Genomic DNA, 24,967 nt, shown 5'->3' on the forward strand with positions numbered 1-24,967 from the left:
AACCAAGTTCGGCGCCGCCGGCCGAGCGCAGGCGCGAGCCCTCCCGCCTCGCAAGGGGCGCATGCGCGCCAGCAGTACGGCGGCCGGGAGGGGGCGGCCGGCGGGGGCCGACGGGGCGGGGGCGGGGCGGCGCAGGCGCGGGGCCGCTCCGCCGCCCGCAGCGTAAACAAGGGGCCGGCGGGGATGAGGAGGCCGCGGGTGCGCGGCGGGGGCCGGGGCCGCCGGGGCTGAGGTGCGCTGCCCGCTGGAGGCGTTCCCCCCCCGCCGGACGGGGGCGGCGAGGGCCTTCCCGCCATGAACTTGGCCAGTCAGAGCGGCGACGCCGGCAGCGGCCATCTGCTCTTCGCCAACTTCAACCAGGACAACACGTAAGGGGGCGGCGCCCGGCCTGGCCGGGGGGCCTGGCCCGACCGGAGGGCCCGGGCGCGGGGAGGGGGCCACTTGGGAGGGCTGCGGCCGGGGGGCGCTGAGGGGCCTGGCCTTGGGGGGGGGGGGCGGGGCGTGGCAGGGCCCCTCCGGTGCCACCCGCCGCAGGCTCTGCCCTGGCAGCAGCGGAGCGGGACCGGGGCCCCCCTCGTCCCCGCAGCGAGGGGTGGGGGGGGGCGGCCCCTCAGCCTCCCCTCTGGAGTATGGGGCTGCAGGGGCCGGTGGCGCAGGGCTCGGGGGCTGCCTGGCGCCGTGGGCGCAGCCTGATGCCTTCTGCGGCCCCCAGATTTGCCCTGGGGCGCCTTCCCTGCCCCTGCTTTGGGGCATCGCTCGTTTTGCTTTGGGAAAGGGAGGGAGAGCTGGGTCTGCTTTCCGTGAGGGGTAAACCTCAGGAGGGCCTGAGGTGACACGAAGACTCTGGTCTTCCAGGAGGCGCAAAGATTTCATCCCACACCTTGTTATAGTTATCTTTTCATACAGCCTTTTTATTTTCACCTGCTGTCTGTGTTGAAGCATTATGCCTTGGGCTTGAAGGTATTTGCATGAGCCCATGCTGCTTTTGGTGTTGATTTTGAAGAAGACTTCTTTCTCACGTGCTCCTTGAAATCGCACTTACTTTTTTTGTATTTCAATTCTAGAAGCAGTCAGTTCATGCTGTACACCTTGCAGGTTATTTAACCGTTGCAGTATATTTAAACTAATCAGTGCATATTAATTTTTCTATAGGGTATTAAAATGCAATATTTTTCAGTTTAAGAAATCCCTAATAGTTGGAATTGGAGTACTAAAGATCCTTTAAAGAAAGATTTGACTGTCTTAAATACCTGAGGGATGAAGCGGGGGGGGGGGGGGGGGGGGGGCAGTAACTGAAAGAACTTGTACTTGGGAAAGGAGGAGTTTTGTTTTAGGAAGTGAGTAAGAGGAAATGAGCTCAGCTTGGCATCACAGAGCATAATCCACCTGTGTGGTGGTGGTTTTTTATTTTAACAATTTATTTGTTTTATAAGCAGCAATGTCTTGTCCTCACCAGAGCGATCTATGACACTCTTCAGCATGTATTGTAGCACATGGGAATTGTGAAGACAAGATTATTTATGGTGACAGCCAAGATTGAGGAGAAAGGTCACATCACAGAAGGAAATACTGTGTTTTGTAGGTTTTGTTGGGGGTGAAGAGCTGAGCAAGTGGAGCTGGATAGACTTGAAATGAGAAGCTTTGAATAACTTATGGTAAATGGGGGGGGAGCAATAGTCTGCCATTTATTTGTAAGTAAATAACTACCCATGTATTGATTCGAGCCAAAGTCTTTTGCAACTACTTTTCACATTTTTTCATCAAGTAAAATATAGAGCTCATTTGGTCATTGTGTGTATGAAACATGCCCACGTTTTACTCAGATACCATCCATTTTTTACCTATTACTAGACAAAACAAGTCATAATAACTAGGAAATGTCACTTCTTTCTTTTGCAGTTTATAAAGGTCATTATATACGTTTTTGAAGTTAAACTGTGCCGTCCAACATTGTGATCTAAAAGCATTAGTACTTCTTCCTTAGAGCAACTGCCTGTTTTCAGTTGCACCTTAGCCTTGTGGAGAGCTGTAGGTACTTAAAGATCACAGAGTTGTGACAAAAAACCCCTCTTTTGAACAAGAGAGCTGCAGGCTTGACTTGAGAACAAACCTGAGACACAAGTAAAAAGAAAGAAAATGTAATATAGAAAGAAAATGTAATATTGTTTGGTTTGTGTATCTTGAAATCAAGAGTAAAGTGTGATTCCTTTTTAACTTTGAGGGAGGACAGCAACTGTCTAGTGATTTCTTTCCTCATCTGTGTATGCAACTTTGCTACTTTTCTCCTTCCATTTTCATAAATATCCAAAAAGTATTCTTCAGTTTCTGTGTCTCAGTTGAATTTGGCTTTGGTTGTTTTTTTATTATATTCAGCATTCTAATGTCTGTTGTACAGGTAGATGAATATATATATATTTTAGTAATAATTAAATATGTAAAGCACCTTGAGATTAGCTGACAAGAATTTTGGTGATGTATCTTTTTATGTTATTCAGACCCATATATCTCTGCAGTTTGAAGTCTTGGGATACTAGGTATTTTGTTTAATTTTGGAATATTTTTGCATTTATAGATACCCATTATAGAAACTACATAAATATAAAAAGGCTCCTTTTCATATTTTTGTCTCAAAATTGAAAATAATTTAAACGGCCACTTACTTTAAGACAAATGAGATGGTTGGATGATGTTGAATAAGTATTCCTTCTTTCTAATAGAGTCTTGAAGAAAAGTAGTAAGTATAAAACCAGTCTTGCAGATGTCTTTGAGCAGCTTCTTACTAAAATACTTCTCTGATGTGGTAAGTGACCCAAACAACCAAGTTGCATTCCAGTTCTCAAACTGAGTAGAATTTAGTGGTTGTGTAAGTTCTTTAAACTGAAATGTATCTGATTTTTTTAAAGTATTTTTTCTTTTTCCCCACCTCTGATCTCTCTTATTTTCTTGTTTGAGTAGAGAAACAAGAAGTCAGCTCTCCGAGTTTATTAGTATACTGTTCTATATATCTAGATCACTGTTTACCAGGCTGAGAGTGAGCTGAAAAGAACTCGGCAGAAATGAATTACACCTTCCCATGCTAGGCCTCAGAAAGCTTACTTATTTTCAACTTATATTACAAATAACTGCAGTCCTTCTCCAGACATGCAAGGTAAACAAATGCATATTCTTTCAGCCAGTATATGAAAGACAAGCTTTGTTTACATCTTCCCAGTCAGTAAAGTTCACATCATGTTTTAAGGCGTGCTTCGGTAATTAGAAAAATCGCTGACAAACAAAACTGGAAAATAAATTACATGAGTGCATTGCTGTTACTGCATTTAAAGCTTTTACCTTCAACTTAACAAGGTGCCAGTTCCACTCTTGCTCAAATGTACTTCGCTTGCCTAGGCAGCAGAGCCAATTGCCTTGTATTAGGAAAAGGCTAGGTGCTGGTAAAAATAGGTATGAGGCTAACTTTTCCTAGGCTTTATGAAGGGTTGATAATTATTGTTTCCTGTAGGAAAAGGAGATGAGCTTCATGATGGTTTTTAGTCTTGGGAAATTTGATTGCTGGTAGTTAGAAGAATTTGTCCACATAAAAGTCCATGTTGCTTTTCCCATTTGTGGCAGTCCCTGGTGGGTGAAGCAGGTATCCTCTATCTTGCTTCTAGTTGTTTGTTTTTCCCAGTCTTAACTTCTGGGTTTTTTAACGTTCATTTGTGGGTACTGTATGTGGTGATACTGTCTTTTGGAATAGTATGTATGTTATTGCAAGTGTTGTCTTGCCTTTTTATTCCATATTGCCCTAAGCTTTATTTATGTGAGAGTTTTGAATTATTGGCTGGGATTGGAACTCTGCCTGAAAATACTCCACCTATAATGCAGCAGAAGTGGTTGGTTTGTGGCTTCTCTTTTGATATAATATGTTTTCATTAAGTAAAAACATGGAGAAGGTAATTTTCAGAAGATGTTGGTGTGCTTGTTTTGGACCTAGCCCTTTTCCCCAGTGAATCAATCATTGCACAACTCAGCATGACTGGCGTTCTCTGATTGAGGCAGAAGCTCCAGCCTGCAGATGAAAGTGAAGTAACTGATCAGAACTCAGATGTCCTAGCAAAACCGTGCAGCAGAAGCTTGTGGGTGATCTCAGTGCTAGGTAGGTTTTAGCAGTTCTAAATCTCGATCATGTGGTAAGAAGTACCACTTAAATCCAAGTGCTCTGTGTATTACTTCTGGGAGAACTACTAAAACTGAGCACAGATACACTTATGAAAAATTAAAGTCTCCTCACAGACTCATACAAGCCTTAAAACCCATAAGGGAAAGGCATAATATAATAGAAATTTGTGGCTTTTTAGGCAAAACATAACTTCAGGATCTCAAAATCTATATCTATAAAATAGGTAAAAATTTCAGTATTTAAACTGTTACACAAATATTTACAGAGAAATGCTTTGGAAGAACTTTAATCTGAACACCATAAGTTAATATTGTCGTTTACTAAAAACACTCCTACCCCACCAAAAAAAAAAAAAGAAACCAAAAGAACCTGCTTGTGAAATAAAAAAAGAAACCAAAAGAACCTGCTTGTGAAATAATGCAAGTCAACAGACTGTAGAGAAGTTTTAGTCGCCTTTTTAAAAATAAGTAATCACGTGACAGCATTTGGAAACAAAATAGTCACTGTAGTTTTGAAAACAGACTGCTGATGAAAGGACAAAAGGAAGCCTTGCGTTTGGACCTGTAATGAAAACACTGGTGTATGCCTTACTTGCAGGGTTGTCTTTAGTCTCCGCTTTCATTTGCGTATGGAGTTACATGTAACAGGTATCAGTCCATATATCTGTTCTTTTTGATTTAATTCTGCCCTTTTTTTCTCCAAGTAAATCAGTTTTATTCTCTGCTCTGAGCAAAAGATTATAGCTCTAAATTTGTATAGCATGCTCCATGTTGCAGAAGCTGTATTCTGGTTCCCTTTCTATGCGACGTTTGGATCTCTAGTAAACTGCTTGTGGTGGTAAGAACAAGGGTTAGGTGCTGGGCATTCGCTCCTCAGCCTTCGTTTCTCTGAGGTTCAGGTGTCATTCACCCGTGATCCTTGAGGACAGGAGAGCTTTTTATTCCAAGGAGGCTTTAATGCTAAACACACACACAAAAAAAAAAAAAAAAAGGAAGGAAGCATAATCATGTAACTCTTGCGCTCAGGGAAGATCGCTGAGAGATGAGACGCAATTGTATGTTGTGGTACTTGCTGTTGTTGCAGTGGAGATGGCAGCTGGGGTGGGCTTGCCAGAGGAGCAGTTCCTCGGTGTTTGACAATTTGGACAGGAATTTGGCCTGCGAGTAGTTGTGTTTGCTTGGATTAAGAACTTCCTGTTGTCCCAGCCTGCGGCTGCATTTTAAGTGATGAGCAAGTGTGGTCTTTGCTATAGCAGATTTAACTTTGTGTTGGTTTTCTTTTAATATAAGAACAATGGGAAAGTCTTGTGAGTTGTCGGAGTGTTGCTGACAAATGTTGAACATACAAGTTTCTGTATCTAGCTCTTGCCCAAAATAATGACATTCTGGACCTTTCTATTAAGACATGTCCATAAGATGTTATAACTTTGGTTTCAGCAGATACTTAGGAGGGGAAAATAAGAATATAATTACTAAGGAAACTTACTTTGCTTTATGTGGTTTTATTGATTTTTCTTTTAATACTAATCTAAATCTAAATACTAATACTAAATCTAAAAAAAAAAATCCCTTCTTCATCATAAGCCTTTGTTCACAGATGTTTTGTCTTTGGAAATTTACATTGCTTTTGAAATAAGGTGAAGCATTAGTATAATGAGACTGTATCTAATGAAAGTAGGTTCTATTAACCAGTTATTTAAAATAGTAATGACTTCTGTAGTTGTTTATACTGCAGTTGGTTTTAATCTTTGAGAGAGCTGCCCGTAGCAGGATCTTTCTGATTGATGTAGAATATTTCTGATTAATAGTTAAGGTCCTTTATGATACAGAAAGGGAAAAACTGGTTTTCTTCCTTCTGTGTGTATATTAAAGAAGGAAAAGAAAGCCTGTATGATTCTAACCCACCTGAAAAAACTTGTTTCTAAGGAGTCAGAGAGATTGGACCAACTGATTTCCCACTCTAGGTGAGTGTGCTTACAGTGAATGTCAGCATCTTGAAATGAGTGTGTGAAATATCTTCCAACACTGTTTACTTGATGAGGTTAGTTTTAATTATTTATGACAGCCACTCTTGAAAATACGCTCAAGATGTATGTAGTGTTGGATCAGACTACAGTATTATCTTTGGAAAAAAGTGGGTAAGCACAGTTTCATAAATCATGGCTATATTGGTAATTTTGTACTGAGTAGACAACCTTCATGATGAAATAGCTCAAAGTCTACAATCTAAGGTATGTAATAGAGACTGCACATAATAGAGCTAAAAAACATCTGCGTGTAGCATAATGTTAGAAGAAAAAAGGCAGGTTTTTTGGATATTTTATTTTCAATTTCAGTCTCTCATCAGCTTCTGAAAATTGGTGATAATAAAGCATAACACCCATGTTGTTAAAGGAGCTTCTGATAAACTACAGTGGCTTCTTGTTGGCCACTGTCTATTTGAGCAATAATTGAATGGCTTATTGATCATATTTCCTCCCCATATGGTTATACATTTTTTTGGAGGTGAGGTAATTTTGGCTATATACTTGTTTTGTGGATTTGGTCATTCAGATAGCTATCAGCTGTCTTAAGGGCTTAAGTGTAATATCAGTGCAGGGGAAGATGGGGGATTTAAATCGTTGTGATTATGCTGGTATAACTCAGCCTAGCGAGTTCTCTTATTACATATAAAAAGCCTTTTTCCAGCAGTTTCATAAGAAGTAATTTGAGAGTATATTAAAAAAATAAAAGAAGCCCTCTGAAACCAAGAGTGCTGTTCTAGAAGAAAAATGGGTTGTTTTGCACTTATGCTTGTATACTGAAATGGGTTTAATTACACTGACTTGAACTGTTCTGTGTAAACAGATTGTGACTTCATTACCTTGATCTTGAAAGAAAGAAGAAGGGAAAAAAAAAAAAAGCAGTTGCCATGGATGGAAAGGTCCATTCTGTGCTTCTTCATTTTGGCTTCCACTCAATCTAATGATTTTTATCATGTATACAACTAGCTTTTGCCATTTAAGCTTATTTAAATGAGATATAGATAGTCGGTAGGACAAGAAAAATGGGCTTCCTCATTGGTTTCAGTGATACTGTCAGTAAAACAGTGATACACCAATATTCAATATTCAAAGCTGTAGGTACAATACAGGAATCAATTCTGCTTAGTAATACGCTCACAGATAGCTACTACATGGAATTCTCTGTGAGGAAATCATCCTGTGTCTCTTGTACATCATTTACACTGCAAGGAGTCTTGTGACTCACTTTATTTTTAACTCGGTTGAGTGCTTGTTTACCTTTGAAGTGACAGTTTTAATGTCATTCTTTGTTAAACTTTCTTTTGAGGGAAGCAGTAGGTGATCTAACAAAAGCTAACTCATTACTTTTTTTTTCCTAAATTACAGTTTCATATTTTTTCATAGAACTTGGATTTTCATTGAGTTGTACAAAAGTAGTTGAGGAAAAACACTGAAATGTCTTTGACTAATCAGATACAGTCTGCTGAACATACCGATTTTGTGTGAAGTAAAACTAAGTTCAGTATTTCTAAGGTGACTTAGAGAAGCAGCAACAAAATTTTGCTTTACAATTGCTTCTCTGTCTCTATGCCTAATACCCTTTTTTAATGTATTTGTTACTGAATCTGGGGAGGCTTACTTCTCTGTCCTGGTGGTGCGTATTTTAATTTGAAGATGTATACCTTCTTAAATATAACTACTTAATCAGACTGTGGCCGTTGTATATTTTTCTAGAAGAGAAGGTCATACCATCATACAGAAGCTGATTTTGTGTTTGGGGAATCTTAATTTTGGAGGGTAAGCCATTTGAGGAACAATTTTTAATCTTCTGGGTACCCTCAAGTTTAAAAAAGGGCTTGCTTTGGAGCTATGAGAGGAAACTATAGAAAGAGCAAGAAATCTAGGAATCTGTATTGTATTCTAAATGCAGAACTAATGATTAGTGCATCTGAGAGAGTCATCGTGCTGAGTTCAGAAGGGCATTTTGCAGGGTGACTGGCAGGGTTGGGTTTGAGCTTTGTCTTGAATGATTTGCACAGTTTGGCATATCAAAATACATTTTACTGGAATTTAATTAGGTTTTCTCCTTGTGTCCTGGCAGTAAGAAATATATGAACTATAAGCATACTAATACACTTCTGCACAACTGTATTGACTGTTAATTTTCTTTTTGTGGCATAAAGTCATCCTGCACATGGGGAGGGGAATGTAAAAATGTGCCATTGTCTGCTGTCTTGATGTGTAAAGACCTGCAAGACAAGCCTAAAGGTTTTTCTAGCTTAAAATTTAAGACCAGTCTTTGACTGGAAAAGCAATTAAATGGTCTGTGAGCTAAGTGTGAAAATTGAGTAATGGGGGAAAGAAGGGTTTGTAGTCAGTTTTTTAATGTTCTACTATTGTTAAAATCTGTTCAACATCAGTGACTAGCATTTTTAAGAGGGTGCCTCTGATCAAAGATTCGGCATGAGTATTTGTAAGACTGAGACCTAACAATGTTCTCTGGAGGTGCTAGAATATCATCAAATAAAATGGGAGAAAATCAGAGTTGGCGGTCTTTAATTCCTTTTTATTTTTTTTAATATGAAAGCTCTTTTGGGGTGGTTGGGCAAGGTTGCAGTATAAAGAGGAAAAAAATCCCTAGATAGCCCAGTTTAAAAGGTCTTGGAGGTCACCTCTAATGATGAGGCAATGATGTAATTGGTTTGTATTACATTATTCAAGTCATCATCTCTCCTCCACACTAAAGCTTTTAGGTTGTGTGGAGAAGTCACCAGTATGAATTGGACAGTAGGCTTACATTAAGCTGTGAACTCTCATTTCATAAAACGTGAAGCAGGATCCCACACCTGGGGTAATTCTGAAGCTATTTCGCCTTTTCAGAGTCGAGGAAGCTGGCTGTATCTATCACGGCTTTTTCAGGCAAGCTTTTTATCGCTTTTCTTGCTGAGCTAACCCAACTGGAGTTTTAGAATAGGGTAAGAATCTGTCCAAGTGTAATCACAGCTGATTTAGTTTATGTTCCTGACTGGCTTGTTTCTTTTTCAGATCCCTTGCAGTTGGCAGTAAATCAGGCTACAAATTCTTCTCTCTTTCTTCTGTGGACAAATTAGAGCAGATCTATGAATGCAGTGAGTATCTTCTTTATTTCTTTTTTTTTATCCCCCCAGTTGGCATAATTTGGGAAGAATAAGACATGTTTCATTTTTTCACAGGTGGTTTGACATAAGAGGATCCTTAAGTGTATGATGAAATATCACACAAATACAGAAAAATTGATTGCTGGCAGGGTAAAACTGTTTATCAGTGTTCTGTATTTCAATTTAGCTGGTATGTTGTGAAATTTGGTTTAGCTATGAGTAGAACTCTTTGCTTTTCTAATTTTATGTCCAGTGGCCAGGTTATGTAGCAGCTGGGCATAAAGAAAAAAAAATTACTGGTGTGAGAGTGTCTTTTGGGTCTTTAGACTGGCTGTTGGGACAGGCAACCACTAATAATACCTTTATCAAATAAGAAAGCAAAGTCTTGCTTATCTTTAATCCTAGCATTTTCTATTTGAAAAATGCTTTAACACGATAGCTGCCAGTTTACTCATACAAAATGGTGAATAATCCAAAATTCCCATAACTTCTCAATACTGGTCACGGTTGAGTAGGATATGAGATGGAGGGAAGCATGGGGATAAGTGGTATCCCCTGTTTTGCCAGCGCTTCATAGACCTCCCTTTTTTGAGGTGCTAATAAGTGAACTATGAATGCTATGCGTGAGTATCCTTGCTTTCATGTAAGCTCCGTGTGAACAGATGGTACCAATAGCTATGATGTCAGCATTTGTAGTAGCATCCTGGTGTACCATGCTACGCAACAGGGTTGTCTTCAGACTCCATTCCCTAAGTGACCTGACCCTGTGGCATCTTAAATTTTGAAAATGGTGTGTGATTCAGATCACTTATTATCTGTGGTGGCAGTCTGTTTCTGTACAGAGTCAATGGAGAAAAGTAATTGTGAAGTTCAAATTAGGCACCTGTGGTCAGGTTAAATTGTGTTGCAGCTATATCTGCCTGTTTGAGTCATGGTCTGGTTGTACTGGTTAATCAGTGGCTTGAATTCCATTTTATGCCGTTGAGTTTAGGTACCTGACCTCTGCAGTATGTTAGGCACTTACAGTATCTGGCCTGATACCACCCAGGAGACTCAGTGAAGATGACTCCCTGTTACACAAGACACTGAATAAACATATTGAGAGAGACTGAACTGAACTTTGTAAGACTGCTTCTTCTGGGTGGTCCTTGAAAGAAAAAGTACAGATTAGATAAGTGCCTTGCTCAAAATCTTGCAATAAACCGATAAAGCAGCTGGTTTGGGGATTTAGACCTGCCGATTCCAGTCTTGCCTTCAAACTGTTCTGGGATGCCTGTGTTGGCTTAACCTCTTTTTGATATTTTAAGGCTTTTTTCCATGAGTGTTAAGTCTGTAAATACAGAGCTCAGTGTGTGAGGTAATATTAGTAGAAAACTTGATGGTTTGACCTCCATAAGCCAGCCTGTCTTGACCTTTGGTCGTAGGGCATGTAGTGCCTGCAGCAGGTCTAAATATTTGAGATCATCATTTTTTTGTATGCAGTTAAATAATGTTCAGTCTTGAGCTTGCAAACTGTGCCCGTTTAAAATTTGATACGGAGGTGGAGGGCTTCCTATGTATTGGGTACCTCCTTTCCACAATGAAAGGTATCTTGAGGCCTCCCAGACATGTGCCTTCTGCCTCCCAGTCCAGTTTAAGTAGGTCTGAAGACTTGTTGTTTTGAGTAGTGCTTTTAAGGACCTCTCCCTCTCTTGTGTAAGATTAATCTGCCAGTTCTTGTGTAGGTGTCTAAAGTAAACTACAAAACATGCCCCAGCTGTCTTGTGTTTGAGAAAACAACTGAAAAGAATGGGAGGTTTCTGTGTCTGCTCCCATCACTGACTTCTACTGAGACTCAGTACAAATTGCCGTGCTCAGTTGATCCCCCTGTAAAAATAAGTATTAGATTGGAGGGGCTTTAAGGCTTAATGAATGCTTAAACATGCTTCATGTTCTTGGATTGAAAATTGAATAAAAGCACAGCTGATCATAATCTAGCTGGTTCTAACCAGTTCTTTTCTGTGATGCTACATGCTTGTGTTTATGAAACCGTAGTCTTGTTATGTGTTTGCTTGTTCTTCCCTCACTGCTGATACTGAAATCGTTTTGCAGTTCTTTTTGTTCTTACTGTATTTTGAATCTGAGTTCCTGGCAATGCTGACTTTTGTAGTGTAAAGGAGAAATAAAAAATAGAAAACACCTGTGATTAACAGCATTGCTATAGGGCTTAACTAGTGCTTCTAAACATGATTAATTCAGGTCAGCTGTGTGTAGGATGTGCAGTATAGCCTGGTGCTGTACTTGAATGGTTGCTTCTTAGGAAGCATACATGATTTGGCAGCTGTGAAGAGATTTTATCACTTCCTCCTGTTAGGGGAAGACAAAGGAACAGAGGTGCGTCCTCTATTTTTAAAGTGAATTTAATTAAAAGTCTGTCACAAAGCCTTTCTCTAAGGTAACTATCTGTGTTATAGTAAGTCTTTTTATGATGAGACTGAAGGATTGTCTATACCTTCTAAATGTTTTTCTTGTTGAAAGTTTTTTTCTTCTGTCTGTGACTGCTTAGTTCTTGATAGTGCTCTTCCCTGTGTGCCTTGCCTGCTGCCTACACTTCCCATCTGTGCAGCATAGGACAGCACTCTTTCTGTCTGTATCTCTGCTGCTGTTCCTCCTCTGAAATACCAGTTCTCCTGCCTGCTTGGGAGAGTAAGAATTCCCAGTCTCTGCTGGTCTTCTGACTTTTGTAAAAGGATGCCATCGCTATGGAGGACTTCAGGCTTAGATGGAAAGCTGATAACATATACTGTAAAATAGTTGAGAATTTTTTATGTTACTAATCTGATTCAAGGAACATGGACCTCTGCATTTGAAAGTCTGCATAAACTTATTGAAGCAAACTTTTGTGGGTTTTTTTTTCATGTTGTGTGTGGCATCAGGAAAATGGAGAACAATTCCTTGAAAACAACAGCATTGCTAAAATGCATTATCCCTGGTGTATGAGGAAATTGAATTTTCAAAGCCTCTGTGAGCTGTTTTGTCTTCCTGGAAAAGCACCTTATTAAATATGAGATTTAGATAAGTCAATTGTGTTGCATAGCATACAGAAAATGCTTAGTATAAACTTGCTCCTTTTCCTTAAGGAGGTTATTTCTTTCTCTCTCACAAGAATGTAAAGCATTAAATATTTTCTGTTCTGTTCTTCTTGAAATAACTGCCCAGAAAAAGCACTTTCAAAGCAGACATGTTGCACAATGCTGACAGTGTCATATGCTGAGAATGTTGGAAAGAATTCTTTTTCAGGGGATTTCTGTCATTGGTGATGAGAACAGCGCCAATTAATTAATTAATGTGTCCCTTAGCCAAAACAGAAGCCTTCAAAAATAAATTTGGTTCTTTTTTTTTTTTCCCCTTTTTTTCCCTGGCAGTTTTACAGTTTGGAATGCATTAAGCATTGAGCTAATCCAGATACTGACTTCTGAAAAATTTGGTTGTTTCAGTGGATCAAGACCAAAGGCTCAAGTCACTTGTCTTGATTCAGTTCTGTAATGGAAGAGCCAGTGTAGGTGGTAGCTGTAGAAGAGCTGCAGAGAATGGTAAAATTCTCTCCAGGTTTCTTCTGCTGTGAAAACTGTCCCCTGTGTCTCTGGGGCTTTTGGAGGGGAGCTTCAGGAGATGGGAGGGGGAAACACACATGCCAGGGTAACTGGTGGTGGGACTTGAACTCGTACCAGCTTGGTCTGATACTGTACTATAATCAAAAGCTTTGAAAGTGCTTCTTTGCCAGAGATCCTGGTCATTCCTCCCTCCTGCTGTCTTCCCCACATTTTGAATGGTTACTTTTGTTCCTCCTCCTTTGCCTTCTGCGCTTCCACGATAGAACACTTGTCAAAACGCCGTTTCATGGCTATACGCATACATGCTGGGCTTCTGTGATTCCTGTGCACGTTGTTTTTAGGGACTGTCAGGTAGAAGATGGTATATGTGATCAGTGGCTGAAGCAGTCTTAAAGCAAATGAGTTTACCGGCTTCTTTAAGTACAATAACAGCTCCTCGTGGAGAGGTGTGCAGAAACTCCAAAGTTTTTGGTCATCAAAAGCCCTTCTATGCATAATAAACTTTAAAAACAAAACCACACACAAAAAAAAATGCCCAAAACCATAAAAAAAAACCCCTTTGCTTTCCTAGATTTCTGCAGAGATGAGGGAAGACTAAAATTTTGGAATTTGACAATTTGCTGGGGTTTGCATCTGGGATTTTTTTTTCTATTAGATCTTGGGCAGGGAGGAGTAGGTGCTCTGTTCTGAAGCATAAACTTGCATGACACCTTGGGGTGGGGGAGGAAATACTTGTAAATGAGCATTCACTGTGCAGCCTTTCTGCTTTGAAAAACCTGTCCTGCATCCCACTTTGACTCTGAGCTGCTGTTGTAGAATGTTCGTGGTCTTAGACTGTATTTTCTAAGACAGTATTTCCTGTTGATGTGCATCATTCGTCTTCCCTAAAATCTCCCTCTCTATTTTTCCCTCATTACTGTGATTCCTCAGCTGACACAGAAGATGTGTGCATTGTGGAGAGGCTGTTCTCCAGTAGTCTGGTGGCCATAGTAAGCCTTAAAGCTCCACGCAAGCTGAAAGTTTGTCACTTTAAGAAGGGGACAGAGATTTGCAACTACAGTTACTCCAACACCATCTTGGCTGTCAAACTCAATAGACAGGTGAGTAGTAATTTTGGTTGGGTGAAAACACTGGAAGCGGTTGTGAATCTTATTCTGGCACTTGCTTTGCTGACTGTCTCTTCCTTTGGTGACAGAATTGCTATTTGAAATTAACTTGCACTTTTCTAACTGTAGCTTCTGTATGGCATCTCAGTACTCATATTCAGTTAAGTATTTTTGGTTCTATGTTTATGTGTTTAATTAGGAAAATGCCCCGAGTAAGCTGGGCATGCTTTGAGTGGGAAGTCGAGACTAGAGACCTCCTGAAGTCCCTCCCAGTATCAATCATCCTGTGATCCTAAATGTGAAAGTACATGAAACTGACAGTTTCTGTTCAGGCATAAACTTAAAGTTGTCATCTACTCACTTCTGATGTTGTTAAATACAGTCTGCTGAATTCTTTCAAAAAAATAAACCACTGAACTGGTGAAATTTTTCAGTTAAGTACTTGAAACTGTAGTTTGCTGTATTGCTAAATCATTAGTAGGCTTTTCTGGAAATACAGATTTCTCTGTCTTCAGCCAGCTTGCTCAAAGTAGAGAAAATGGCATCTGAAGAAGAAAAATCTTTTTAGTGTCTATTCCTGCCCCCAAACATCAGGTGTGGGAGGATGGGATTCTTGCTTAAAATCATAAGGGAAACAGTGGCTGATTTGATTTCTGGCATAGTGAGGTAGCATTAAATGAGAAACATCTTGTTAGTCATCCAGATGTAGTCTACAAAAGTGTAAATGAGATGTTGAAGGACTTACCTTAAGGGTTTTTTTTTTTAAAAAAAAAAAAGCCTCTCATATGACAATGAGTAAGTAATAGGCTCTATAAATGGTTAAAGTCTTGCATGTTTTCTTCTGTTTAGCCAAAGCTGAAAATTATTTCCACATGTGAATTGGCCTTTTGTGCGGGGGAGGGGAAATAAGGGCAGGTATGGAAGAAAAATTAAAGAGCTTTAAATGAAGGTTTGTGGTTTGCTGACTTAAACTAGTAGTGTAAATCATTTTCACTTAAATCAGTTTGCGCTAGCATGGTTGAGAGAAGTGCACTGGTCAGCTCAAGTGCCTGAGTATAGTATTGCGCTGTTGAAGCCTTGTCAAGAGGTGTATCTTGTGTTATCTTCTGTCAGATTCTTATTTCTTCCCATCAGGTGGGTGTGACCTTTTCTCTATTGGAGGGTACCTACTGCATTTTGGGATACAGTTTTTTTAGGATTGGTAAACTAATACCCAGTTTATCAGCTTTTCATCCTCTTTTCCCATGTTTAGAGGCTGATAGTATGTCTGGAAGAGTCTCTTTATATACACAACATAAGAGACATGAAGGTATTACATACAATCAGGGAGACGCCTCCCAATCCTGCAGGTAGGTATGTTAGAAGCTAGCATAACTCTGAAAAGTACACTTTGTGTCAGTGTATGATATTTCCTACCGTAGCGTTGTTAATTCCACTTTCAAATAAAAGTAACTATTAAATACATGAATGTTGTCTTAAAGCCTACCCGTTTATTGCAGGTGAAGTTTTTGAGAACAAATAGCAGACTGCCTTAAACCATGTTTTCCCAGTATCTTAGTCTCCTAGAGTGGCAGTGTTGAAATCTTAGAAGTAGCAGAGATACACACTGGATTTTTCCAGCACTTGGTAATAGTTAAAGGTTTTGTCAGGTTAATGTTTTGGAAGTCATGGCAGATGTGGGAGATTCTACTGCTTAAGCATTTACTGTAGCTCTCAGTATTCTTCCTTTCCTACTTAATATTAAACTTTAATTTGTGTTGAATAGTTGATACATGTTGCAAGTTGAGATTATTCATCCTTGTTCTGTTCCTGTTGATACCTTCCAAGGATAACTTGAGTTGTCTCCGTAGTATTCAAATGCAGAATCAGCAAGTTTTGCTGTGTAAGTCTTGGAATTCACCTCTTTCTAATTGTGTTTCTGCACCCCTTCTAGGGTTGTGTGCTTTATCGATAAACAATGATAACTGCTACCTGGCCTATCCAGGAAGTGCCACTATTGGAGAAGTACAGGTCTTTGACACCATCAATCTGGTAAGGATCTCTGTGAATGCTGTTTCCACTGCTGAAGATGCAGTTTTTGGAAATGATTCAACTTGCTCAGGGAGGAGTTACTAGGACACTCAGTCAGGTTCCTCTCCATCAGTTTGCAGTATCTCTTAGAGCTAGACTTCACAGAAAGTTGGCAAAGAAAATACAGGCGCTAATATTAGATTTGATAAGTAGAGTTGGGCAAATGGGTGGAGTAAAGTCATTTTTATTTGAATTGTCTTTCAAGTATCCTTCTACTGCTTGTACTCTATATGCACATGCTTCAGTGATAATTATGTACTTGACAGTTACTGAAACAAATATTGAAGCTGTTGTCTGTAAAGCAAGACCCGTATTTGACTTGAATGCTCTTAAATATGCAGTCTTACACTGCAAACATGTAGCTTTTAACCTGTACTCTACTAAGGTTGTATTTTATTGATTCACTCCTGCAGAGAGCTGCTAATATGATCCCAGCTCATGATAGTCCCTTGGCTGCTTTGGCATTTGATGCAAGTGGTACTAAACTTGCCACTGCATCAGAAAAGGTAAGGTGGCTTTTTATTGACTTGCTGACAGTGATTAAAATGAAATTTGTTTCTAAGCATTTTAAGTAAGTTTAAGCGTGCACAATTTCAAGCACAAGTGCCAAAAGAGAAGGTTTACAGTTTTAATGGCAAATCTAAGTTAAGAACTGTTAATGGTATTTTCCGTGCTGTGAAATGTTGGATAATATGGTTATTTATTTAAACACATTTTAATCTGCCTGTAATCGGGGCAGTTCTCTAAGCGTGTCTCCCTTTGGTGCAGGATACTACTTAGAAATTAATAATCTTGTTTTGATGCTGTCTTCCTGATGAAAACAAGACAGTTAAAGTCAGAATAGAGAAGTGTCTTGCTAGTCTATGGCACGTGATGATAAATTGTCCATCTAAATTGTGTAAATCAGTCTGAAGCCTCTGATCTTTGAGTAATCAGCTTAGAATATAAAGGTGTAACTGCTTCTGATAAAGTCACAAAGACATCCAGGTGATTGTACTTGTCTAGTGCACTCATTTTCATGATCAAATATGATAAGAAGGGGGGCTGTTCTTGATGCATAGCTCGTTCTCTACATTAGTAGCTGCCACCTCTCATTGTTTCTCTTTAAACACATCCTACGAACAAGCTCCATAAATATTTCATACTAATATGTGGTGTGCATTAACAGCATAATGGTTTGCTGCTTGTAGTTGTACTCTGCTCGCTAGAGCTAATACACAATGAACAAACTTGAAATGAAAATTTTTTTTCGTTACAGGGGACAGTAATAAGAGTGTTTTCCATTCCAGAGGGACAGAAACTATTTGAATTCCGAAGGGGAGTGAAGAGGTAAAGTTCAACTGGGCTAATTATCTGAAGCACATTTCTTACGGTAGATCTTCAAGTTTGTTCTGCAATTGAGCTGGCATCCAGATTTTTGCGTGTTCTCATCTTCATTCGTCTCTACCTGTATGCTTACAACAGTTTTAGCTTGAATGTCTTCCAGTTTCACTCCTTTGGACTTGACTATTCTACAAATCAGTCCTGTCAGGATTGTACTCCCTCTTGTCTTTTAAAAATGTATTGGTGAGGGAATTTTAAAGTGGGTCAGCTTTTGTAAGAGATACTGTATTCTTATGGCAGTTGAAGGCAGTATATTTAATACTCTCACTCTCTTCTAAATCCTTCTAGTGCAGTGATCATTGATAGCCATTGTGAAATGGTACTCTGATTTGTGGTAGTAGTAACTCTGTAGTTCTACTGTACTTTATACCAGAGGTAAGGCTGAGTTCAGATTGTTACTAATTGATGCCCATGTCTGGTATACATCAGAGTTGAACATCTTTAATGGGGATCTTGCTCTTGAAGTGCTTTTAGGAAGATATCTGATTTCAGAGTGCTTATTATGGAAATGTCCTTTTTTTCTTATTTGCAAAGCAGTGGTGACTGAGAAATTTGCATAATTATTAATTAAGCCAAATACTTCGGCTTAATTGTGAGTCACCTGCAGTCACTGACAGGAGAAGAGCAGGTGAGTCTACCATGCAGCTGCAGTTCCTCCCAGCTCTCACAGTACAGCTCGTGTGAACGTTATGGAGCTCCTTAATGGTAAATGTGGAGAAAGGCTCTTACCTACCAAAGCGGAGAAGTAATATTCTCATTTAAGTCAATTCCTATGAGTTAGTTAACACTAGCTTTCTTCTTACACCAATCGATACGGTACTGGAATGCCAAAAATAATGCTTCGTTGTTTTTCTTCCTTTTTTTCCTAGGTGTGTGAGCATCTGTTCATTGGCTTTCAGCATGGATGGCATGTTTCTGTCTGCGTCCAGTAACACAGAGACGGTGCATATCTTCAAACTTGAGACTGTGAAAGAAAAGTAGGTTTCAGAGATTTTTCTTAGATTTTTTTTCGAGGAAAAGGCTTTAAAACTGATGATACTCCACAGGATGAGTTCTCCAAAGTGTGGACAAACTTCATTTGAACACTTCTGTAAAGGCCGTAAGAAGTCACTGGTGAATCGGCAGCTGTAGCTGAGCCGTGTACTGTTCTCCTGGTGAACAGAGGCAGAGGAATGTGGAGCAGCCTTAACATTTTCAGTTACATTTGTATTTCACCTCTTCTGACATCCATATGGGAAGAGCTGTCTCAGCAATGCCTCCCAGCTGCCTATAGGGCTTTAAAAGGCACCAAGTTGTAAAATGTTTCTATTTATGATTTGGGAGGACAGTCTAACTTACATTTCTGCGGAAGTTGTTAGAAACAATTATTTGCTTAGTGATAAACAGGCAAATAAAATCGGGAAGTGTAGCACTTCCCAGTAGATCTCTCTGTTGTGTAATGAACCTTACAAAATGCCGTTTTATAAGCAGAAGTATCAGTTCAATCAGACATGCTTAAATAACAAACTGAGGGTATTGTAGGACACATTGTGCCCTGTAGCATAAATGGAGTGCACCGGACTTCTTGGGGCTGTTACTTGTTTCTCTTCAGAAATAACTAGCTGCTTAATATCTTTAAAAATAAAGATGTTTCAGAGTCTTTACACACTTTTTTCTCTAATGTGAAGGCAAACTCAATCACTCTTTTCTGACTTGTAGACCTCAGGAAGAGCCTACAACCTGGACAGGTTACTTCGGAAAAGTGCTGATGGCTTCAACAAGCTATCTGCCCTCTCAAGTAACAGAAATGTTCAACCAGGGTAGAGCCTTTGCTACAGTCCGCCTGCCGTTCTGTGGGCACAAAAACATCTGTGCACTTGCCACGTGAGTAAAGATGAGCCTGCATTCACCTCTCCGCTGGGTTGCCGTGTCGGGCCGCGGAGGGGCTGACACTGTAGAACGTATGCTCGCTCCAGCACAGCAGGTAGTGCGCAGAGCAGTGGATCACCTGGAATCATTTCAAAGCCTCTTCCAGTTTGAGCAATGTGTTTGAGCTAACACCTCGCAGTCTGTGAAAAGGCATCATATTTGGATGAGAATAGACTATTTTTGAGTTGTTTAAAGATGTCTTAAGTATGAAAGAAGAATGTTGAGAACAGACCCATGAGCTTGTATTTACTTTCATTAGTGCTAGGAGTACTGTGTGTTTTTCTAGCAAATTGCAAAATTAGGCAATCCAGGCGAACCATTAGAGAAGTCTTTGAAAGCAAGTTCACATTATTCTTGTCTCTAAGCCAGCAATAGTGTTCATTAAAGTTAATTTTGAGGACTGAATCTAATCTTTATTCTGTCTTCACCAAAGGCAGGTCACATTTGGCACAGCTATCACAGCAATAATCTGAGCACCAGTAAGCTTATTTTGTGGAGGTTGTATAGTTTTTATGCTAAATTGACTTCATGTCTTTACTCTCACTGCTCTGATCTCAAAGCACCCTTTAAGCAATAATTAAGCCTTGTGACATTTCTGAAATAAGTAAATACTTCCCATTAGAATATTTGTCTCTGGAGTTGCATGAAGCTTGACAACAGGATGATAACTTCTGAATCTGTTTTACTGGCTTATATAGAAGTTGCTTGATTCCTGTGGCATCCAGTTAGCCCCAAAATGTGGTTATGCCTTACCTTTTATGCATAGTTCTTTCCTGGGCGCTCTGTCTAACTGTTAACAATGTTCCCTGTGTAGGAGCAGGAGTGTGGAAAATGATGGTTTAATCATGGGAGAGGAGAGTGTGTTTTCTTAAGTTCTTATTAATGTGTTTCTCTCCTCTAAACCTTTCTAGAATCCAGAAAATCCCTCGTTTATTGGTGGGAGCTGCTGATGGGTATCTCTATATGTACAACCTAGACCCCCAAGAAGGAGGAGAGTGCACACTAATGAAGCAGCACAAGTAAGTCCATGTTAGCCGAGGGCTGTTGTATTTTATTTCCTCACAAAATCCAGCATGTTCTTAAACTTAGTTTGTTCTGCAAAAGTCTAACTTGAAACAGCTCATTTCTTTAAACTAATCTTTTTCTGGACCTGGGACATGAATGAGTAATTTCAGAATCCCCCTGAGCCTGCCTTCCTAGTTTCTACTACACTAAGCACCACTTTACCAGCAGAAACCTAACACTGTCTGATTGCAGCAGAGGATCAATCGCTGTTAGCTGTGTGATCCTGTTTCCTCTTACTTAGCAGTTTGAGTTGAGTTACTTAAACAAGAACTTGAAACGACTGACACCATCCTCTTCGTCGATAAATGGTTACAGACACGAGAAAAAGACGTTACTGTGACTTCACAGGGGACAGTCTGGCTTAAGAAGTTATCTGTATTCTCTCTCTACTGCTTCTTATTATATTCCCTCTCCAATACCCCTCATTAAACTTCCTTGCATATAGGCCAGCCAACTTATGTTCCGTAGCGTGCTGTAGAACACTTAGGGAAAATGTGACAAGGCGCTGTTGTTTTTTAATAAGGTTTGGTAGGAAAATATAGTCAGATTACTTACATGATCAATCATAGAACTAAAGCAAATAACTCTTTGATGATGATCCAGGTTTGCAGCTTTGGTCAATCTATGATACTGGTCAAAAATCATACATCTGTCTGAACATTTTAAGGTATGACCTCTGGTTTCACTTGCAGATGAAGCCTCATAGAGGGAAGCTTTTATCAAGTTCTTGATCTCTGAAAAGCTCTAATGCCTTCACTGAGGGTTTTCTAGTATATATGTATGAAGCAACCGCTTCTGTTGTGGCCAGAGCTCAACAGAGAATCTGTAATGTTGCTGATCAGAATGGTTATTTTAATCCCACAGTCTTGTTCTAGGTCTTCCCCCACCCCCAGCTACTAGGATTTAGATCCTGATGCCATGTCGGAGGCAAGCATGTCACCGATGAGTCTTCACTGTCAAATATGAAGTGTTGTCAAATGCCTTCTTCAGCCCTCTGGAATGGAGGGACCCAGTTCTTCCTGTTGCATGTGTATACATATTACTCTTGCGCATCTAATGAGATATTCTTCTGTAACTGTCAACTAAAGCTATATTATGCCCAGGTAGATCACCTTTCCAGCTAACCTCTCTCTGCTTCCTAGGCTCGATGGCAGTATGGAGCCAGCCAATGAAATTTTAGAGTCTGCATCCCATGACCGGCCGTTGGTAGCGCAGGCATACAGTGCTGCTGTGACTAAAGGTACATATGTGCCTTCCTCACCCACAAGGCATGGTAAGGAGAAGGCTGGAAATGGGGCAGAGAGCACCTCTGCATATTGCTTCATTCTAGATGGCTGCGTGAGCTCGTCTGCTTCCACACTGAGCTCTTCATAACTGCGTGAGTGATGTGGAGCGTTGGTGAGCAGCAGCAAAAAAGCACTGGTGATCTACAGTAGCCTCCTATAGACGGATCACTCATCTTTACTACCTTCTGGGGAGAACTTTGTCTCTAATTGTGGTCAATTACTATAGCGATAGTTGAAGTACTTCCTAAATGGTTCTTGAGATACCCTAACACAATCATTTTGTACAGAAGTTCTGCCCAGACCTTGTGCAAAGAATCTGAATTACAGCCCCCCTTGGCTTTTTTGTGTGTTTTTTTAACAAGTTTGATAAGTTCTCCTATTGTTACTTTATGGGAACAGTGACCTTTTAGCCTGATTCACTGCTCTGTTAAATCAAGAGGATGAGAACTTGGTTAATGCTGCAGCTCTTCAAGTCAGTGGGGCTTTTACCATCTTTGTATGGCACTCAGGTGAGTGCTTCAACTGCAGAGGAGGGACAGTCTGCACTTTAGCACCTGCACTGCAGATGCAGCTTTAATGCATGAGTGGAGAGTAAGAAAAAAGTCAGCCTGCCCAAATCACCAGTATGTGTTGCACACACGCAGAGTACTTTAATTTTGATCATAAACTGCTCATGGCTTGGAGACACGTGGTCATGATAAAAGCAGACATAAGGTGGCAGTGAAACTGTTGCAAGTCGCGTCTGGTACTTCAGCTCTAATCGTTCACTTTGGGTCCAAGCCCTAGTTTGTGCTGCTGATCCCCCAACTACTTGTTCCTTTCTCCCCAGCCTATACTGATGACCTGGGTGCTGTGGGTGGAGCTTGCCTGGAAGATGAAACCAACTCCCTTAGATTGGATGAAGACAGTGAGCATCCCCCCATGATCCTTCGGACAGACTAAACTTTGACCTGTGAACTCACTCCTGAAGCAGAGAACACTGGCTTGATGTTTCTTGAGGAATCTCGTGTTATGCTGCTATGAACTTTGACATGAGTTGGGAGAGAGGATGACAGACTCTTACAGTTTTAAGTCATAGCTGTAGTCCTAATTCTATACAATTGGAAAAATATATGGTTTTCAATTCAGTGGCTTTTAATCTTGCTTATCTATTTTAGCTGTGTTTATATTTTTGTTGCCAAAACCTGCTGTTTGTGCAGCCCTCGGAGCCTACTAGCTTTGCATGCGTTCATGTGCCAAGCAAGCATAGGAGGGGGAGAGAGAGAAGCCACTTTATAACAAACTCAAGTTTGTATTTTTTTTATATATGTATATAATATTTAGCTTATATAAGGAAGGAGTAGAGAAGTGGTTCTGGAAGCTGAGACAAGTTCTGCACTGACAAAGGTCCAAATGGTTTCCTGTGCATGGGCTTGCAGGCATACCTAGTGACTGACATGCAACCTTTCAAATGCAATGGCCTGTTTTTTTGGGTTCTCCCTTCCCTTTCCTGGACCATTTTGTTAATTAAAATTCCTTCTGAATGTTGTGTATTTGTGGGACTGTTCTGTTTGTTGGGATGGAAAATGGGAAGTGTTTCCCTGCGTAAGGATATAGAATATAGAAAGTGCCTTTACAGGGAAGAAAAGGAATTGCTGCAGGAAGAAAGCTAGAATGAAGAAGGAATTGCTAGAGACTCTTGTTCGTACACCTTTAGTACTTGGGTAGCTATAGCCTATAGTGGCTACATAAGCTCGTGGGGTTTTTTTAGAGAAGACTTGCAATGCACTTTCTTTCTCTCCTGTAGATTGTCTTATTTCCTTGGCAGAGTAGCAATAACCTTTTTTCATACTTTTTTAAATCATCCAAAGCATGGATTCTGTCATGCTGGAGGGAAGGCCCTGTAGAGTGTGGCAGCTCTGTTCTATAAACAGCCTTGAGGTTTTCAGCTGGAAGGCACAGCGCTCAGTTCTTGCTTCTTTTCAGTCTGGGCTGAGTCTACTGCTCTCATAATGAAGGTTCATGACTTTTTTTTTTCTGCATACTGATGTAAATATAAGTGATTTTTGAAACTTTCTTCTGAGTTCTCTTCTGCTGGATAACAATGTGGGGTTTTTTTTGTTTGTTTGTTTGGGTGGGGTTTTTTTTCCCTCCTTTCTTCAGAGTACCTCTTGTGGTATACTCAGAGGACCAGTTGTCTCTTTGGGAGTTTTGGAATAAATCCTTAACTGCCCTGACCCTGGCTAGGGCTTTCCAAGGCTGAGCAGTGCTGCAGACTATTTTTAGGGTTGTAATGTGCCTTCTCTTAAGTCTTGGATAACAGTTAGTGAGCAAGTGATTAGTAAAGTACTTGGTGAGTGTTACTTTCCTTTGCCAAAATGAGCCTGCTTTGCCTTTTGCGTAGCAGTGTGGGTTGCTTCCTTTCCCTCTACTGCTTTCAAAGAAATAAAAATAAGAACAGTCAAGGAAATTGCAGATCTTGAGAGAAGGACAGGAGAAGCTGAGTACTCCAGCTACGTGTGAACTCCCTACCACATTTAGATGATGTGCTGTTAGGGTTTGGTACTGTTAACAAGTCTTTTCTCAGGCAACAGCAGGCAGTGGTCTTTGTCCCAAAATCCCCGTGTGGGCAGGTGGGCATCCCCTTCCTCTCAGGGTGCAGAAGGTGGTGGTAGCCCCTGCCAAGTGAGCTGCCTCTATCAGTAAGACTGTGTTAGTCTGTGTAAGTGGAGGATGTTCTTTCACGAGCGCATGTGGGAGAGAAGGGACAAGTTTGTTTATTCACTGAAGGCCCTTGACTGTCCTAACTAGATTGCTGGAGTGGCTTATGGTGTCCTCTCCAGGACCCAGCACGTTCAAAGCAAACCACTGAGCCATGCTGAAGTCTCGCTTAGTCTCTTAATTTTTAAGCTCTGGCTGACAAAATAGTTCCAGACCACGGAATTTAGTTATTTTATTATTTTTTTTACTGCAAGTACTATGAGCTTTGCTGTGGAGCTCATAACTGCAGAGTAAAATGCAAGTCTTGAAGTAAATATGAGCTCAGTGAGCTTTGCTGGCAAACTGAACTGCCCAGGAGCTGTCAGATGTCTGTTCATTCCAGACTAAAGCTGGTAACATTCCTGATAACATACTCGGAGGCTTGGCATAGACTCCACAAGTAGAGCTCGCCATAAACGTGCATAAGCAACACGGGCCTGCTAAGCACCCAGGTTTTATGACTCTTTAGTATAACAAAGACCATGTTGCGTAGTAATCACATGAAGGGGTGTATCTTAC

At 40.4% G+C, this 24,967-nt stretch overlaps 1 protein-coding gene across 6 annotated transcripts; it reads left to right on the forward strand.

Annotated features, from left to right (window-relative positions):
* Positions 1-132: 132 nt before the first annotated feature.
* On the forward strand, positions 133-23,237 carry WIPI2 (WD repeat domain, phosphoinositide interacting 2). 6 transcript variants are annotated; one of them, XM_040592124.1, is made up of 14 exons: positions 156-368; positions 1,437-1,655; positions 9,207-9,289; positions 9,374-9,488; positions 13,822-13,991; positions 15,250-15,346; positions 15,931-16,028; positions 16,481-16,573; positions 17,326-17,396; positions 18,320-18,427; positions 19,149-19,313; positions 20,270-20,377; positions 21,566-21,696; positions 22,539-23,237. In XM_040592124.1, the coding sequence occupies exons 4-14, from the start codon at positions 9,404-9,406 to the stop codon at positions 22,649-22,651; spliced, it is 1,239 nt and encodes a 412-aa protein (XP_040448058.1). In that variant the 5' UTR covers positions 156-368; positions 1,437-1,655; positions 9,207-9,289; positions 9,374-9,403; the 3' UTR covers positions 22,652-23,237. The 6 variants fall into 6 exon arrangements, with proteins under 6 accessions (XP_040448054.1, XP_040448055.1, XP_040448058.1 ...); XM_040592125.1 differs by lacking the exons at positions 156-368; positions 1,437-1,655 and adding an exon at positions 3,155-4,135; XM_040592126.1 differs by lacking the exons at positions 156-368; positions 1,437-1,655 and adding an exon at positions 3,974-4,135 and having other exon boundaries at positions 9,374-9,448.
* Positions 23,238-24,967: the final 1,730 nt, after the last annotated feature.

This window comes from Falco naumanni, chromosome 4 (genome assembly GCF_017639655.2).
Source record: "Falco naumanni isolate bFalNau1 chromosome 4, bFalNau1.pat, whole genome shotgun sequence".
Lineage (NCBI taxonomy): Eukaryota > Metazoa > Chordata > Aves > Falconiformes > Falconidae > Falco > Falco naumanni.